The sequence below is a fragment of the Castor canadensis genome, chromosome X, assembly GCF_047511655.1.
Source record: "Castor canadensis chromosome X, mCasCan1.hap1v2, whole genome shotgun sequence".
NCBI classification, from domain to species: Eukaryota; Metazoa; Chordata; class Mammalia; order Rodentia; family Castoridae; genus Castor; species Castor canadensis.
Window position 1 is genome coordinate 1423446 of NC_133405.1, and position 15166 is coordinate 1438611.

At 48.8% G+C, this 15166-nt stretch overlaps 1 protein-coding gene across 1 annotated transcript in view; it reads left to right on the forward strand.

The window, feature by feature from the left end:
- Positions 1–14911, forward strand: part of Mecp2 (methyl-CpG binding protein 2) — a 71039-nt gene extending 56128 nt beyond the window's left edge. The window contains exons 2-3 of the mRNA XM_020185036.2: positions 3548–3898; positions 4935–14911. Of these exons, the coding sequence (XP_020040625.2) occupies positions 3548–3898; positions 4935–6018 (1435 nt within the window). The 3' untranslated portion in view covers positions 6019–14911. The remainder of the gene's footprint in view (positions 1–3547; positions 3899–4934) is intronic.
- The last annotated feature ends 255 nt before the right edge of the window (positions 14912–15166 follow it).

Below are 15166 nucleotides of genomic sequence, written 5' to 3' on the forward strand. Positions count from 1 at the left end.
GTGTGCTTTTCAATGCACAGAATTAATAATTGGGCTATTATTTGCTTCAGATAATTTCAATCTAAAAGAACTGTAATATTACAGATAGAGTTAAAGGCCCTTATTCTCCATCTTCAGTACTATTTAAAGATTGTCTATTGTACTTAGAAATGGATAAGAAGATAAGCTGGGCATACTGGTTCACCTCTGTAATCCCAGCTACTCTGGAGGCAGAGATCAGGAGCAGTGTGGCTTGAGGCCAGCCCAGGCAAAGAGTTAGCGAGACCCTCTTTTTTTTTACTTATTTTTTTGGTGGTACTGGTGTTTGCACTCAGGGTATCATGCTGTGGAGTATTCTACTGCTTGAGCCACATCTCCAGTCCCGAGACCCTGTCTCTACAAACAAGCCCGGTGTGGTGTCACACACCTGTGATCCCAGCTGTGAGGGAGGTCTTAGGTAGGAGGATAGTGGTCTAAGGCCAGCCAGGCAAAAATGGACACCCTATCTGAAAAATAACTAAAGCAAAAAGGGCTAGGGGCATGGCTAGCAAATGGGAGGCCCTGAGTCCAAATTCCAGTACTTCCAAAAAAGAAAAACAACCCCCCCCAAAAAAGGGTTAAAAAGGTAAACTTTTTCCCCACATAAGACAGCATCTTTATTTGGAGAAAAATTAAAAATTACCTCCCAAACTCAAAAGATACAGACTGGGATAAAAAGGTAAACTTACTGTTTTATATTTTTACCATAATAAAAAAATTCAAAAGAAAACCAAAGTTCTTTTTGGCCCAAGTTAAAGTCTAAGTACAACTGGGTGCCCCCACCCCTTTATAACCGTCCTTGCTCCGTCTTCCTGTCCCAGTCAGTGGCACCACTTCCCAGATCTTAACATGGCCCTTAACTTAACCTTGCCCCACACCAGTCAACCAAATTGCAAATCCCTTGCTGCCTCTACCCTGGGCCATGCCTGAGCCACTACTAAAGGTTTGTCATGGGTCCTCCCTGCTCTCCATCTTATACTCCACCCCAGCTTTCTGTATTACGAGATGTCCCAGAACCAGTATCACCCATTTCTCCTAGGAGGCAATCTGGTATGTGCACTACCCCTGAGGTATCATTGTTGGCCTTGGAATGTGTCCCACTACAGGTGTCCAGAGCGCTGTGGTCAGAAGTTACTTAAAATGTTTTCTCTGCAGTGTGGTATCAATTCATTAGTGTTCAGCCCATTTATTCTTATTTGCATCAGTGTGATATAATGGGACTTCGTTACTTTTCATTTTATTTCTGGTTATATAAACAGTCACATGATTCAGAAGTCAAAATTAAATGCCAAGAAGTGTTTAGCAAGGTTCCTTACTGTGTTCTTACCTGCCTCCAAGCCAGCTGATGGCTTCATTACTTTCTGGTCTATCCTTCCCTTATTCTTCATTTCTGCACGACAGGTACCATATGCTAAAACATTTCTGGAATTTTGAAGCAAGTCATCCTGCTTTAGCCGCATGGTCCTCCAGAGTGTAGGCATGCCATAGTTTATTCACCAAGTCCCTTGGTGACAAGGAGCTGATGGATCATCAGTCTTCTGTGTAGTTGTTTGGCATTTCCAGAGGTATCTCCTCAGAGTAGATTTCTAGAAGGCATTCCTTTGGTCATGTAGCTTCTCCCTGCCCTTGTAGTGGTTAAGGTATTCAAGAATTACAAGTAAGAGTTTCAAAGAAGCTGGCCTTTCATGTTAATCCAGTGTTTTTCTCAAACTCCAGGAGTGTCCTGGTTCCAGGGAACAGCCCTGGCATTAGGCAGGGTCCTGGGGGTTTACATTGAAGTGACGAGACTTGGAGACATGAAAAGTAAGCCGTGTGCTGGCACAGGTTAGGGACACCCACCTTCTAGCTAGGAAAGGTACCCATATACTGGGAGATGCATTAGTATAGAGAATGGCTTTAGGTGACCTCTGCAGCCCCACTTTGGGCCCTAAATTGCTAGAGGAAGATACAGGATAAAGAGAAACTTAGAGGCAAGCCAGAGTGAGGCTGAGGTGTTCTCTCACTAGAACCTCGTCACTTGACGGGAGCCACTGCTACCTTCCCACACCTGACCTGGCTGTTCTGGAAAGATTCGTCCACATACTTCTTATTCCCAGAGCTAACCAGTCTTTGGTGGCCTACCCATGTCGTTTGACATCCAGTTTTTCTGATGGTGTGTGCTAGTGCATAATAGTACATTCATTGTAGTCTCACCAATGTAGACAAGAGGGGAAGTTGTTTGGGGTAGACTAGCCTTGAGGTAGTGACTAGCCCTGACTTGAGCCATGTGGGACAGGGAACTCCAGGGTTGAGAATACAGGGGAAAGGAATGGTTATGCTGCCCAGCCTGTAGCTCACAGGTGCAGGTGGCACAACATTGCTAGGTTCTACAGTCATGGAGATCTCACCGTGTCTCCTTGGAGCATCACAGCCAGACTCTGATTCCTAAAGTACATGAGGAGGGGACCCTACCAGGCTAAACCAATACATACAGAAGTTGCTGCTTCTGTCCACATGAAAGAGTGGGCAGGTGTCGTGCCCTAGAATGAGACCGGTGCTCGTGGGTACCCTTCTGTGCTAGCATAAAGAGGATGCACTGCTCTGTCTGGACTGCACCTTTCTCCTTGCACTTCCTCCCATGTTTCCTGAGGCCAAGGCTGTTCCTTGTAAGGAAGTCTCTTGTGGTAAAGGCCCACATGACCTGCGATCCCTTCTCATACTAGAACTGGGCAACAGTTGCTGGTTGTTTGAGTTTGCTAGTATTTTAGTGCCTTTGTACTTTCTCTTCCATGATTCTCACAGTAAAGATACCTCTTGGAAGGGGTTAGCCATTGTAGAGTTGAGGAAACTGAGGCATGGAATGCTGGAGTCGCTTGCTTGGGTCCATGGTTGGAAAGTAACAAAGTCAGGATTTGAGCTCAGGTTGACTGGCTCTAATCCTGTGTGTTCTTTTCATGACGCTGTTCTGTGTACCACCTCCCAGGGAGTTGTGCTGTTCCATGTTTCTTTCAGCAAATTGTACTATGCCTCACATGCTGGTTTTACTGAGCACAAATTGATAGGAGGGTTAACAGATTTGAGAAAACCAAAAATCCACACAAACCTGGGCCTTCCTGAAGGCCATTCTGGGTGGACAGCTCCCTTTCCAGCGGTAGAGAGCCTCTTGTCATCTGACAAGCCCAGGGGCCCCATAAACTGGCCTCTGCCAAAGTGACACACTGAGAAGCCACACAGTGCTTGTACTCAGAAGAAAGACACCTGTGCAGGTCATTCACTCTTAAAATGCCAGGAGTAGGACACAGAGTGGTATGGTGCAGGTTAAGTGTACGTGGCCAACACCACCAGCAACCCAAAAGTTCTTAAAGAAATCTTTGGGCCCAGCCTAACCCAAGGATATGTTGTCCTGGGAAAGTCACCAAGATCTGAGTATATAACAGCCTGGGGCCTCGCTTATGGTGTGGCACCCAAGCCAAGCCTCCCTTCACTCACCTTCTGCAGACCACGGTGTGTTCTCTGTAATACTTACATACATACTTGTTTAACACTTCAGGGAAGAAAAGTCGGAAGACCAGGATCTACAGGGTCTCAAGGACAAACCCCTGAAGTTTAAAAAGGTGAAGAAAGATAAGAAAGAAGACAAAGAGGGCAAGCATGAGCCTCTGCAGCCATCAGCCCACCACTCTGCAGAGCCAGCTGAGGCAGGAAAAGCCGAGACATCAGAAGGTTCGGGCTCCGCGCCAGCCGTGCCAGAAGCTTCTGCTTCCCCCAAACAACGGCGCTCCATCATTCGTGACCGGGGACCCATGTATGATGATCCCACCCTCCCTGAAGGTTGGACAAGAAAGCTTAAGCAAAGGAAGTCTGGCCGCTCTGCTGGGAAGTATGATGTGTATTTAATCAAGTAAGTAAGAGTAAGTCCTGTCTACAGGGCGGGGAGAGTGAAGTGGGCGGGAGGCAGGGGACAGAGATCCATTGGAATGACGGCTTATTGCTGCTCATTGATCAGAAAAGTTTATGTGTGTAACCCTATGGAGGTGGGGGCACTTGAGTAGTGAACACTGAAACTATATATGCTTAGGGTCTCTGCCCTGCTACCCTGCCTCAGGATAGCAGGCCTTTTACCTTCACCATACCTTTGTCTTTGTCTGGAGAAGGAATAGCACTAAAACCTATTCTGATTTTATTTTCCTCTGCAAATCAGTGTTGGGAAAGGCGTGCTCTCTTAAGACCTCTGGAAAGAAAAACAGGCTTCATGTGCCTTTACCACTGTCACTTTTGCATTTGTCTAACTTTGGACCGACAGCTGCCTATTTTCTGTTGAAGCAATAAAGCAACACATCTCAGTTTTAAATGATCCCAGAAAAGCTAGAAATTTTCAGAGTATGTTTGTGGACAACCTCATTTAATTCCACAACTCTTAAGAAGTGTGAGCAAAGCACTATTGTATTGAAACAGATTCCTGAAGAGGCTAAGCACCATGTCCAGGCTCAGACACAGAAATGTCTTGATGGCGAATCAGGCCCGGCAGCAACAATCAGAGTACACCCCAGTGTGATGGCCCTTGCTGTACCACATGTGCTCCCTTGGGTGAAAAGGCCCAGGGAGTCCAAAGGAGCAGCCTTGGTGGCAAGCAGGTCCTCGGGGGCTTCCAGGCAACAGCTGCTGAGCAGCCAATACTTAGCTGTTCCAGCACCTGCGCAGGCCATACAGGTGCCCAGTGCCCCAATGATCTGATTGCTGCTTATGCAGCAGTGCACTGCTCTGACCTGGTTGTGTCCCTCTAGTTTTTAGCTCATTTTGGCTTTTCTTCAGTGTGACTTTTGTTCACTTGAAATGTCTATCAGAGACCTCATCAGCATCATCCACTCTGCCCCAACTTTGACATTGACGTGGGAAGCTTCTGATTGTTTTTTGTGTCTCTCCATTTGTCCCCACAGTCCCCAAGGAAAAGCCTTTCGCTCTAAAGTGGAGTTGATTGCATACTTCGAAAAGGTAGGCGACACCTCCCTGGACCCTAATGATTTTGACTTCACGGTAACTGGGAGAGGGAGCCCCTCCCGGCGAGAGCAGAAACCACCTAAGAAGCCTAAATCTCCCAAAGCTCCAGGAACTGGCAGAGGTCGGGGACGCCCCAAAGGGAGCGGCACTGGGAGACCCAAGGCTGCAGCATCAGAAGGTGTTCAGGTGAAAAGGGTCCTGGAGAAAAGCCCCGGGAAACTCCTTGTCAAGATGCCTTTCCAAGCTTCGCCTGGAGGCAAAGGCGAGGGGGGTGGGGCTACCACTTCTGCCCAGGTCATGGTGATCAAACGCCCTGGAAGGAAAAGAAAGGCTGAGGCTGATCCCCAGGCCATTCCCAAGAAACGGGGCAGAAAGCCAGGGAGTGTGGTGGCAGCTGCTGCCGCCGAGGCCAAAAAGAAAGCCGTGAAGGAGTCTTCCATCCGGTCTGTGCAGGAGACCGTGCTCCCCATCAAGAAGCGCAAGACCCGGGAGACAGTCAGCATTGAGGTCAAGGAAGTGGTGAAGCCCCTGCTGGTGTCCACCCTTGGTGAGAAGAGCGGGAAGGGACTGAAGACCTGCAAGAGTCCTGGACGGAAAAGCAAAGAGAGCAGCCCTAAGGGTCGCAGCAGCAGCGCCTCCTCACCCCCCAAGAAGGAGCACCACCATCACCACCACCACTCAGAGTCCCCAAAGGCCCCTGTGCCACTGCTCCCACCTCCGCCCCCACCCCTGCCTGAGCCCGAGAGCTCTGAGGACCCCACCAGCCCCCCTGAGCCCCAGGACTTAAGCAGCAGTGTCTGCAAAGAGGAGAAGATGCCCCGAGGAGGCTCGCTGGAGAGCGACGGCTGCCCCAAGGAGCCAGCTAAGACTCAGCCCGCGGTTGCTACCGCCGCCACAGCTGCAGAAAAGTACAAACACCGAGGGGAGGGAGAGCGCAAAGACATTGTTTCATCCTCCATGCCAAGGCCAAACAGAGAGGAGCCTGTGGACAGCCGGACGCCCGTGACCGAGAGAGTTAGCTGACTTTACACAGAGCGGATTGCAAAGCAAACCAACAAGAATAAAGGCAGCTGTTGTCTCTTCTCCTTATGGGTAGGGCTCTGACAAAGCTTCCCGATTAACTGAAATAAAAAATATTTTTTTTTCTTTCAGTAAACTTAGAGTTTCGTGGCTTCAGGGTGGGAGTAGTTGGAGCATTGGGGATGTTTTTCTTATCGACAAGCACAGTCAGGTTGAAGACCTAACCAGGGCCAGAAGTAGCTTTGCACTTTTCTAAACTAGGCTCCTTCAACAAGGCTTGCTGCAGATACTACTGACCAGACAAGCTGTTGACCAGGCACCTCCCCTCCCACCCACACCCTTTCCCCATGTGCTCGTTAGAGACAGAGAGCAGTTGAGAGGACACTCCCATTTTCGGTGCCATTGGTGCCCCGTCCACAGCTCCCCCAGTTCCCCCACTACCCCTCACTCCCAGCCACAGTGGGACAGGGAGATGTGAGGCAAGAGAAACCGTTGGATTCTTTAGTGAAGATGACGGAGATGGCCAGTGGCTATGGCCCACATGATCCCGCTCGTGGCGGCACAAGTCAGGCCCCACACCAACCCCAATCCAAAACTGACAAGGACATTTTACATGACAGGAAAGTGGCACCTGTCTACTCCAGCTCTGGCATGGCTAGAAGGGGTCCTGAACTGCTGGGTGTAGACTGACCTGAGCCACAGGAGAGGATGGCCCAGGGTGAGATAGCATCACCTGTTCTCAAGGCACGTCATCCAGTGGGTGGCACGAGAGAGAGTCCATGGAGGCAGCAGGACAAAGAGTAGGCAGGCTGGCCCAGGGCCATGCCGGGCCCGCTGCAACAGGGCAAGAGAGATTTCTAGTCGCTCAAAGCAGCCTGTGAGTAGTAGTTAGGGACTTAGTGGACGGGACAAGGAGCAAGGGGGGAGGAGAGGAAAAACGTTCTTCCAATTACTTTCCAGTTCTCCTCTAGGGACAGCTTAGAATTATTTGCACTATTGAGTCTTCATGTTCCCACTTCAAAACAAACAGAAGCAAACTGGCTTGAATTGGTGACACTTTGTCCCTCAAGCCACCAGACGTGACAGTGTTCAGAACTACCTGGATCTGTATATACCTGCGCTTGTTTTAAAGTGGGCTCAGCACATAGGGTTCCCACGAAGCTCCGAAACTCTAAGTGTTTGCTGCAATTTTATAAGGACTTCCTGATTGGTTTCTCTTCTGTCCTTCCATTTCTGCCTTCCTATGATTTCTTCCCTTTCTTCCTTCCAAAGCCCTACCTCCTAGTTCATCCCTTCTGTTCCAGGCAGCTGCAGTGCCCAACTATACACTGAGCTGACACTAGTCGGCTCCAGCCCCTAGAACTCTCCCTGCCCTGTTGCCTTCCCACTGCCAGCACCAGCCTCACCATGTCTGAGCCCTGAGGAAACCCTGGGCTCTGTGAAGAGCAAGAGAGCAACAAGTCTTGCTCTCCTAGGTAACCCCCTTCTTCCCTGGTAAGAAAAAGGCAAAAGGCTTTTCAGACCCTGAACAATGAGCCTTTCGACCCTTCTACTGTAGAGAAGTGGCTCAGAGAAGCTGGGCCACCTTTGGTAGCTAAAGGAGGCATAGAGGACCCATTGTGGCCTGCTAATCCTTGAGTAGCCCAATGGGCTTCATGTCCACCATCCTTGGCCCCACTCAGAAGTCTAGTGTCTAGCATAATGTGGCAGGTTAGCTTGTGGGACAAATGCAGACTCTCGAGACTAAGCTGGGAGTGGCACCTGGGCCCCCAGCCCTCCCTCTGTTCCCCTTTTCCTCCACAAAGTCCCTCTAGTAAAACTGTATTGCTTTTGCTCCCTGGAGACTGGGCAGGGCCGGCACGCCACACATTTTGTGATCTCTGCTCCGTGCGTGTGGTATGGGGGTTTAACGGCTTTGCCTTGCTATGGGGTTTTAATTAATTTTCATTTGGGATCCCAGAGTTTTAACCTCTGTTCAGGAAGTCCTTATCTAGCTGCATATCTTCATCATATTGGTATATCCTTTTCTGTGTTTACAGAGATGTCTCATATCTAAATCTGTCCAACTGAGAAGTACCTTATCAAAGTAGCAAATGAGACAGCAGTCTTATGCTTCCAGAACACCCACAGGCACATCCCATGTGAGCTGCTGCCATGAACTGTCAAGTGCGTGTTGTCTTGTGTATTTCAGTTAGTGTCCCCTGGCTTCCCTTCTGCAGTGTAATCATGAAGGAGTTAAACATCATAGAAACTGTCTAGCACATCCTTGCCAGTCTTTAGTGATCAGGAACCATAGTTGACAGTTCCAATCAGTAGCTTAAGATAAAACTGTGTTGTCTCTTCTGGAATGGTTAGAAGTGAGGGATTTTGCCCCATTCTGTTCGTAGAGTCATAGTTGGACTTTCTAGCATATTTGTATCTATTTCCTTATGCTGTAAAAGCAAGCCCTACAACCAGATTCCCATCAACCAATCTCCATCCCTTCTGCCCACTCTGCTGTTGTTCCTCCCAGCGTCACTTCTGACTCCTCCCCTCAGAAAGAGAAGGGGGGGTCAGAGGAGGGGCTCTGGGGGTCCAGGACAAGTCCTTCGGAACTCTTTTTCCTCCAAGGACAAAAGGTCCCTGTCCCGCAGTGGCCTTGTACTCCAAGCACCCCCAGAAGACACCTATCCGTGCAAGCACTACACCTGTCCCAGTTGTCACCAAGAAGATGTTTTTTTGTGCTTAGCTGGGTTTTTGTGTGTTACATTAATCCAATGAGACATGGCTCCTGAGCAGAGTGCCACCTTGTCCTGGGAAGAGACATTTAGAAGCCACCAGGCCCTCCTGCTGCCTGGGCTGATTAGGCACTCGGGGTTGGGAGCACAGCATTTCAGGTGTCATTTTCTTTCCGTTGGGCGCTACCTGCATCTCCCTCTATCCCCTGCTGCTTTCTCTTAGAGTTGGTTCTAAAACTGCAGGTGGTGCTCCAGCTAGCTCTTTAGGGTTTCTCCATTTCCCTCTTCCTTCCCCATGCCTTTTTCCCCAAATGAAGGCATTGTGAGTCAGTTGCCTTTAAGCAGGCAGCTTTGGTAGTTTATCGCCCTGGCAGCTAGGGGCCCTGTCACTCCCAGGCTGCCCCTATCTTGGGGTCAGATTGACAAAAGGTTGGAGGGAAAGCCTTAAGCCATGGAATTCTCACCAGCTGTGACTGGCCCAGATTTAGGGTGTGACCGTGACTTTATCTGTACCTGAATGTTATGAAGTGATGTCTTTCAGTGAATATGTAAAGAACACAGGAACTGACCATCAGCCTTCAGATAGCTGAGGCTAGGTCCTTAAGGTCATATCCAGTCTCCCTCACCCTGTTCTAGTTGTTAGTTACTACCTCCTCTCCCAACCGAATGCTGATAATCCTCCAGCTACTCCTGGGTATGACCGACCTGGTCTGACCCTGCCCTGTCCCTTGGTAGGTCTGTCATAACCAGTGAAATTGTCAGTCCTGACAATGCAGTGAGCTGGGGACACTTTGCCACAGCCAGACTCTAATACAGCTCCCTTCTGTTGGTGCTGTATTCCTATAACAAAAGGCACAGGGGATGCCTACAAATACCATATCCCCCAGTCCATCAGTGCCAGACTAGCCAAGGGCCCCAGCCTCTCAGCTCACAGAATGGTGAAAGCTATGACCCCATTGTGGGTGCAGGTAACACTGTTCAGTGGCATCATTCCAGGCTGGAGGCCATGAACATTGAAGATGGGAACCGAAGCAGCCCCCAATTGTCACCTGCTTCCCTGCCCAGGTTGTCGTCGCTGTGACAATATGTGAAAGAGGGTAATAACCAAAAACAAACCGCTAAGTTTGGTGGCGGAAGGAGTTTCCTCAGCTGATAGGACTTGGATTTTAAATAACTTCTAACAAGTGGCTCAAGCCCAGGGAAGAGCAAAAGGGTATGAACTGAATCTCCCAGGTGGGACCAATCAGATTTTGTTTCGCCCAAGTGGAGCCCAGCAGCCAGAGCTCTGTATTGCCCTGTAACTACAGACCCTTTCTGGAGCCTTCCAGCCAGGCTTTCTGGGCTGACTGGGTTGAGGGAGGTCACAGGTTCTGGTTCCTTGAGAAGACCTTTGTGCATCGTATGGTAGCCTGTGTCTTTGCCCCAGATTGTTTCCTGATTCAGGTTCGTGCCTGCAGTTTCTAGAGCCCTGGGGACCGTGGCATAGCAAAGTTGACAGTCGAAGGGGACCTAGGGAACCTGCTGCAGGGGCAGGGCCAGCACAGATGCAACAGTGCCCCGTGCCTCGGCCAAGCTCTCTGCTCCCTCCTGTCCTCTTCCTACTCTTCCTGCCTGCTCTCTGCTTCAGTGAGCCAGCTCCACTCTGAAGGGATTTGTTGATTCTCTCCATTTTGCTGTCTTTCTCTTTTAGATACTATATCAATCTTTAGAAAAGGCTTAGTCTAATTGGTATAAATCGCTAGGATACTGCCTCCCCCAAGGTCTAAAATTACGTAGTAAAGGGGAAAAATTGAACACTGAAACCAGTTCTCAACAGTTTAGAAGGAAAACCTTGAAAATATTTGACAGAAAATTACACTTTGATGTTTCTGAATAAGAGCAAGCTTTTGCAAAAATGCTGATCTAAAAATACTTAGTACTTGTTGGCCTGAGATGTCTGGTGAGTGTTACAGGCAAAGGGAACTCCAGCCTGAAGCCTCCTGCATCTGAGGTGGAACCAGGGACCACTTGAGACTCGGAGCCTTTTATCATTGGAGAGCCAGTCACTCCTTGGGTAGCTGTCCCCAAGGACACAGCTTCTGACCCTGTCCTTTGGGGGTTGTGTGGAAGCTAATGGCCTACCTGGTCCCAAAGCTTCAAGAGAGCAGCTCTTGGTGTAGGAAAGAGAACATTCACTAGTGTGATGCAGAAGGCCCAGCACCACCCAATTTCCCATTCTCCTCATCTTGACAGCCTGCCCCGGAGCTCATTTGTCAGGAAAAGTTTTACCAAGGGAACTAGAAGGGTCCTCTAGTTCTGCATTCCTCCTGCTCTGCTCCCCTGGAGGGGTCTTGGGTACAGATGAAATGGTTGTGTGACAAGCACCCCAGCACTCCCTTCTGAACTTGCCCATCACCCCAGAGCCTCTCGCTGCCTCCCCAAGCCACTCTGCCCACCCTCTTAGGAGGCATGAGAGCCCCTGGGGCAAGGGAGGGAGGGCACAGGCAGAGCCGAGACTTCGAGGAACAGTCTGGGCCTTTAAATTTAAGAACATTTGGGCAACTTGCGAATGGCTTTTGCTCTCCCCTGCCCCATCTTACCTTTTATCAGGTCCTACTCAGCAATGAGAGCAAATGCAGTGAAAAGGCCAAGAGGTTTGGCTCCTGCCCACTTTTAGTCCCTCTCCCCGCAGTGTTTGTGTGTCAAGTGGCAAAGCTGTTCTTCCTGGTGACCCTGATTATATCCAGTAACTTATAGACTATACGCATAGGCCGCTTTGTCTCCTCTATCCTGGGCTTTTGTTTTGCTTTTCAATTTTGCTTTTAGTTTTCCTCTCCCTTTTATTTTATGCACCAACTAGACACACAAAGCAGTTGAATTTTTATATATATATCTGTATATTGCACAATTATAAACTCATTTTGCTTGTGGCTCCACACAAAAAAAGACCTGTTAAAATTATTCCTGTTGCTTAATTATAATATTTCTGATAACCATAGTATAGGACAAGGGAAAATAAAAAAGAAAAAAAAGACAAATCTGTCTGCTGGTCACTTCTTCTGTCCATGCAGATCTGTGGTCTTTACTTGCTTCTTTCAAGGGCTTCCCTGTGCCAAGTGAAGGAGGCTCCAGGCAGCACCCAGATTTTGTACTCTGTTTCTCCTGTACTTGTGAAAGGGGTTCCAAGAGTCTGGGTGTAGGACAGTTCACCTCAGCAGGTGCACTCCCTTGACCTGAAGTCACCCTAGTTGGCACACACAGCCTGGTCCCCTCCACCTTGGGGGTGGGAAGCTGACATGCACAGGGAGGGCGATTCCCCCAACCCCTCCCAGTGATCTGACCAGGGTGAGCCCGTGTGCAGTCAGCCTGGCAAATCTCCCCACTGGCAGGGCTCGAAACATGACCTCCCCACTTTGCTGAGTCCAGAGGCTGGAGGGGAAATGGGAGGAGGCCTGGCCTGTCTCCAAACTGGTGAACTGTACCAGGTAGAATGCCTGAGACCCCAGAACCACATACAGCAGTCCAGTGGGTTCCCTCCAGGAAGTAGTGAAGACTCCAGAAACATCCCTTTCTCTTCTCCACCCCCCATGAGTAATTGCATTTGCTTTTGTAATTCTTAATGAGCAATATCTGCTAGAAAGTTTAGCTGTAACAGTTCTTTTTGATCATTTTTAAGTAATTAAAAACACCAAAAAATGAAATCCAGAAACTTGTTCTTCCAAAGCAGAGAGCATTATAATCACCAGGGCCAAGATCTATCCCCCTCCCTATCATTGCTTATTCTGAGGCCAGAATCCAACAGAGACAGTCATAGGCCCTTTGATTGGCTGGGCTACTCTGGAGGACCCGGGGCTGGGGCAGCCTCTGGGCGCATGTCCCAGGGACTGCTCCAGCATGCGATCAGTATTAGCAGTGGGTCGAGACTGACTTTCCCAGTGAGCCTGGGATGGAGGCAAGAGGCTGTTGCTGCTGTTCAGCCACTGACAGGTGGGTGACCACGATGTGTCCACATGCGTGCTTTGTGACTGATGTGAAATCAGCGCCCAAGTTAGCCTCACCCGGTGACCTCTAGCCCCGCCCGGATGGAGCAGGGCCCACCCAGTTCAGTGTTTCTGGGGAGCTGGACAGTGGAGTACAAAAGGCTTGCAGAACTTGAAGCCTGCTCCTTCCCTTGCTACCACGGCCTCCTTTACCATTTGACTTGTCACTGCTTCAATCAATAACAGCCGCTCCAGAGTCAGTAGTTGAATATATGACCAAATATCACCAGGACTGTTATTCAATGTGTGCCGAGCCCTTTCCTCGTGCGGGGCTCCCCGTGTACCTGGACACTGTAATGTGTGCTGTGTTTGCTCTCCTTCCCCTTCCTTCCTCGCCCTTTCCTTGTCTTTCTGGGGTTTTTCTGTTTGGGTTTGGTTTGGTTTTTATTTCTCCTTTTGTGTTCCAAACATGAGGTTCTCTCTACTGGTCCTCTTAACTGTGGTGTTGAGGCTTATATTTGTGTAATTTTTGGTGGGTGAAAGGAACTTTGCTAAGTAAATCTCTTCTGTGTTTGAACTGAAGTCTGTATTGTAACCATGTTTAAAGTAATTGTTCCAGAGACAAATGCTTCTAGACACCTTTTCTTTACAAAGCATTTGGAGGGAGGGGAATGGTGACTAAGACAAGAGGGGCGATCTGAAGAGATGACCCTTTCCCAGATCATCCAGAAACCACCCAAAGAGGTTAAGCCCGGGTCCCATTCCAAGCCAACAGACTGAATAGCTGATGTGTTGCCATTTTCAAAGTCAGAGCAAAACCAGTTTTTGTCTCATCCACTGGATTCTTTGAGCTCCCCCCCCAAAAAAATTATTATCTCCATTGTTGTTTTTAAGGAAAGACAAGGTTGATGTTCCTTGAGGAGAGCCAGGAGGAGATGTGAGAGCAGAGCTGACCTAGCTGAAAACAAAGGGAGGGAGGGGGAGAGGTTTGGCCCTAAGCTTGTGGTCAGATGCCCTATTGTGGGCACAGGTCAGGGATGGGTTGGCAGGTGGATTGGCTACTTCCTGCCTGATGCAGCTCTTTCTGGACAAGGCTAGGGAGTGGGCATTCTTGTCTCCAAGGCATGCCCATAGGGCATTATCAGTCAGGACACTTCTGCCACACCCCATCTTGTCCCCGTGTGCACAGCACTAATGACATTGCTATTCCCCACTGTTCCAGGGTTGTAAAATGACAGCAGAGGGAGTTCGCTTTTCCTCTCTTTCTTTGCTGTCATTTGATACCCAAAAAATTTTACATTAGACACCCCCTTCCCTTTCCATGACAAACAGATCCTTCTCAGTGAAGCCGTCACCCTTGTTACGGATTGTTCTGGGCTCACAGAACAGGGACAGATCTGTGCTCCCTTAGTGCTTCAGGTGAGGACAGTACTGCCTGTAGTGACCATTTGCACATGGAGTTTAGTACCTGGAAGAACCAGACAGGGTGTCTGCCCACTTCCAAGTTCAAGTCACACTCCCTTCTGTCAGCCTGAAGGCCGAGATCTGAGAGACAGTGCTGCCAGTGACAGACCACCCTGTGTTGAAGGGAGCCAGCTTCATCCTGAAAGCCTGCCTGAGGTTGGGAGCAGGGTGCATAGGGCATGGGGAGAGACCCAGGACAGACTTACCTGGAGGGGTCTTGAAAAGCCCTCTGTCGCATTCACCTTCAGTTTTTGTGTTTTGGGACAATTACTTTAGAAAATAAGTAGGTCGTTTTAAAAACAAAAATATTGATTGCTTTTTTGTAGTGTTCAAAAAAGGTTCTTTGTGTATAGCCAAATGACTGAAAGCACTGATATATTTAAAAACAAAAGGCAATTTATTAAGGAAATTTGTACCATTTCAGTAAACCTGTCTGAATGTACCTGTATACGTTTCCAAACACCCCCACTGAATCCCTGTAACCTATTTATTATATAAAGAGTTTGCCTTATAAATTTACATAAAAATGTCCGTTTGTGTCTTTTGTTGTAAAATCAAGTGGTTTTTCATAAGGTTCTTTTACTATTTGAAAAGATGGGCAGCACGCAGTTTTATTTTATTTTTGTAAGTTTTTTAATACATGTGAAAGCAAAGAATACTCAGCATGCCTTTCTAAGTGATGCGTTTGCACCTTTTGTTGGGAAGTACTGTATCCTGTGCTGTTAGCATTCTCGATAAATCTCTCTGTGAAAGTGACTCAAGGTCTGGGCTTTCATTGTAAGTCAGCAGTCCCCTCCACCTCACCTGACAGTATGGTGGTGTGCTTGCTCTTTTGATCCAGCTGTTTCTGAACACTGATAGCCACTGTCAGTACTGCCGTGGGAGGGAAGGGAAGCCCACTTCATATGCTAGTCTCCCTGGCATCCTCTCTGGCTTACTCGCTGTCAGTGCTTCCAGGCACCCTGCTCCAGCATGGACGGGGAGGGCCTAGTACAAGTCTGCGTGCAGCAC